The sequence below is a fragment of the Kryptolebias marmoratus genome, linkage group LG14, assembly GCF_001649575.2.
Source record: "Kryptolebias marmoratus isolate JLee-2015 linkage group LG14, ASM164957v2, whole genome shotgun sequence".
Taxonomy (NCBI): Eukaryota; Metazoa; Chordata; class Actinopteri; order Cyprinodontiformes; family Rivulidae; genus Kryptolebias; species Kryptolebias marmoratus.
The window spans coordinates 26,516,756-26,519,119 of NC_051443.1; the positions used below are offsets into that span (position 1 = coordinate 26,516,756).

A 2,364-nucleotide genomic window follows, 5' to 3' on the forward strand; every position below is an offset into this window, starting at 1 on the left:
GCCCCCCCCCCCCCGGACCCCCCAAAGGACCCCCATCTCCACATGGACCAGACTTCTTCAGCTCTTAATGATCTCTAGGTTTCTGATTTAACTTTTATTACAGTTTTAGGAAAATTACAGAGAATTAAACACAGGTAACAAGTTCACAAGCCAACTGGTTAACAAATAATGTTAACAAGCCAACTAGTTAAAAAGTTAAAGTGTTAACTAGTGAATAAGTCTGAGTCATCAGGTTACGTCAACAAGGTAACATCCAGAGTTAACAAGTCAATGATTTAAAAAGCTTCTTCTTCAGGTGATCGTGTTGTACTTCGCTAAGAGTGCAGAGCTGTCAGGACTGAAGGAGGAGGAGCTTGTTGCCGTGCCAACACCAATCAGCAGCGAGGACCTGTGGGGGCTGCTGCTACAGAAACACCCCAGGTACAGAACAACCAGGAAGAACATGGAGTCTGAGCATGTGACACCTGTGAACCTGTGTGTGTGTTCGCAGGCTGGTGGCGCTGCAGGGTCAGGTGGTCTTGGCGGTGCATCAGCAGTACGTTGCCATTGGCGACCAGCTGGTGACCCTGGCAGACGGAGACGAGGTTGCGGTCGTTCCGCCCCTGAGTGGAGGATAGAAGAAGAGTAAGTGATGGCTGTGAGCCAATCAGCGATCAGTATGAGCCTAGTGGATGTGGTCAGTAACAGTTTTTGGTGTTTTTATTGCACAGATGTCTGAGGATCCCAGAGAGGTCATCAGGCTGAGCCGTGATTGGCTGTCTGTACAGGAAGTGGTGGACTCTGTCAGTAGCTCCTCCTGCGGCGCCATCTCAGTATTTATAGGTTCTTCATGAACATTTAATATTTATTATTATGCTCTACAGACAGATTTCTCAGTGTGAATAACTCATTTTATAGTTGAAACAGACACACACTGAAGTGGGCGGGGCCAGGATAACCAACAGATGCTCAGCTTCACCTGCTGAGTGGTTGACTTCATGTTGAGACTCCTCCTCTTCCTGTTAGAAACTTCAAATATAAAATGTTTTTATTGAAAATTATCTGATCAAACGTTTCAAATTGAAATGGCATCATCCTGTAGGACGTAAAGAGGAACACCCAGTTACTCTTTTATCTTTGGCCATGTGTGAAGTTCAGCTGTTATCAGGTAAAACAACACCTGGAACAGCTCGACTACTTCCTGTCGGACTCACCTGCTTCAGGCCTCGTGTCAGGACATCTGCTCGGACAGATCAGGACAATCCTGGTGTCTGATGTCCTCAGGTACGACTCGGGAGGACCAGGTGGACGGCAGGAAGGTGGTCGGTCTGGAGTATGAGGCGTACGAGTCCATGGTCCAATCAGAGTTCTCCAAGCTGTGTGATGACATCAGAGCTCGCTGGCCGAGCGTGACCCATGTCTGCGTCCACCACCGACTCGGGTCAGAGGTCACCTGTGATGTCACTCTTAAAGCTGCAGCACCACATTTCAGCAGGAACTCACCTGTCCACTTTTTCCCTCAGGTGGGTGAAAGTGGGCGAGGCCAGCGTCGTCATGGCGATCTCGTCCCCTCACCGCCATGATGGACAGCTGGCGATCCAGCACTGCATCAGCCAGCTGAAGGCCACCGTCCCTATCTGGAAGAAGGTAGGAGATCCTGTCCGGATCAATAATCTGACCCGATCAGACTATTGATCGATGAGTAATCAGGTGATTGATAGGTCGTCTGTGATTGACAGGAGGTGTACGACACGCAGGAGGCGAGCTGGAAGGTGAATTCTGAGTGTTCCTGGTCCCCGGGTCCAGATGAAACCAGCTCGGAGTCTCAGAACCTGAAATAAAACCTGTTGGGACAGAAAACTGCAGTCAAACTTACTGGACACCTGAGCTCAAACCAACCAATCAGAATGGTCCAACTAATAAACCTTAAACCTCGGGTTAACTGAAGTCACTGTTTTCCTCAGATTTATTCTGAAGTTGATTTTTAACTTTCTGTTGGCAGAAAAAGAAATAAAATGTTTCAGGTTTTGACAGAAATCCAGTTTTTATTTGATCTCATTAAAGTTGAGCTGATTAAATCTGAAAATGTTACAATTAAAAAAAATAAACCTGAACAAAAAACTGGATCTCAATAAACAGCTTTAAATGTGAATTTAGATTTTAAAAAATGTTCATTTTCTATAATTTAATCATTTTCAACTGTTTGAAATATATTTTTATTCTGTTACATCTTTTTTCCAACAGTTTGGATGTAAAATACTGAAATAAATCTTTCAATCATCAGTATTTTGTATTTAGATGAAATTCAGTGGGAACAGGACATTTAATGATGTCAGTCAGAACCAGATTTTAGAAAAACAAACATTTCCTGACGGCTCAGCAGAG

The 2,364-nt window shown here is 44.9% G+C and overlaps 2 protein-coding genes across 3 annotated transcripts in view; both read left to right on the top strand.

Annotated features, from left to right (window-relative positions):
- LOC112449721 (molybdopterin synthase sulfur carrier subunit) overlaps positions 1-822 on the top strand; it is a 1,626-nt gene extending 804 nt beyond the window's left edge. For both annotated transcript variants that reach the window (XM_025003132.2, XM_025003131.2), the window contains 3 exons: positions 296-420; positions 491-624; positions 711-822. In XM_025003132.2, coding sequence (XP_024858900.1) covers positions 296-420; positions 491-617 — 252 coding nt within the window. In that variant the 3' untranslated portion in view covers positions 618-624; positions 711-822. The remainder of the gene's footprint in view (positions 1-295; positions 421-490; positions 625-710) is intronic.
- On the top strand, positions 491-2,106 carry LOC108251738 (molybdopterin synthase catalytic subunit). The gene is made up of 5 exons (XM_017442142.3): positions 491-624; positions 711-822; positions 1,264-1,420; positions 1,503-1,626; positions 1,719-2,106. The coding sequence occupies exons 2-5, from the start codon at positions 711-713 to the stop codon at positions 1,818-1,820; spliced, it is 495 nt and encodes a 164-aa protein (XP_017297631.1). The 5' UTR covers positions 491-624; the 3' UTR covers positions 1,821-2,106.
- The last annotated feature ends 258 nt before the right edge of the window (positions 2,107-2,364 follow it).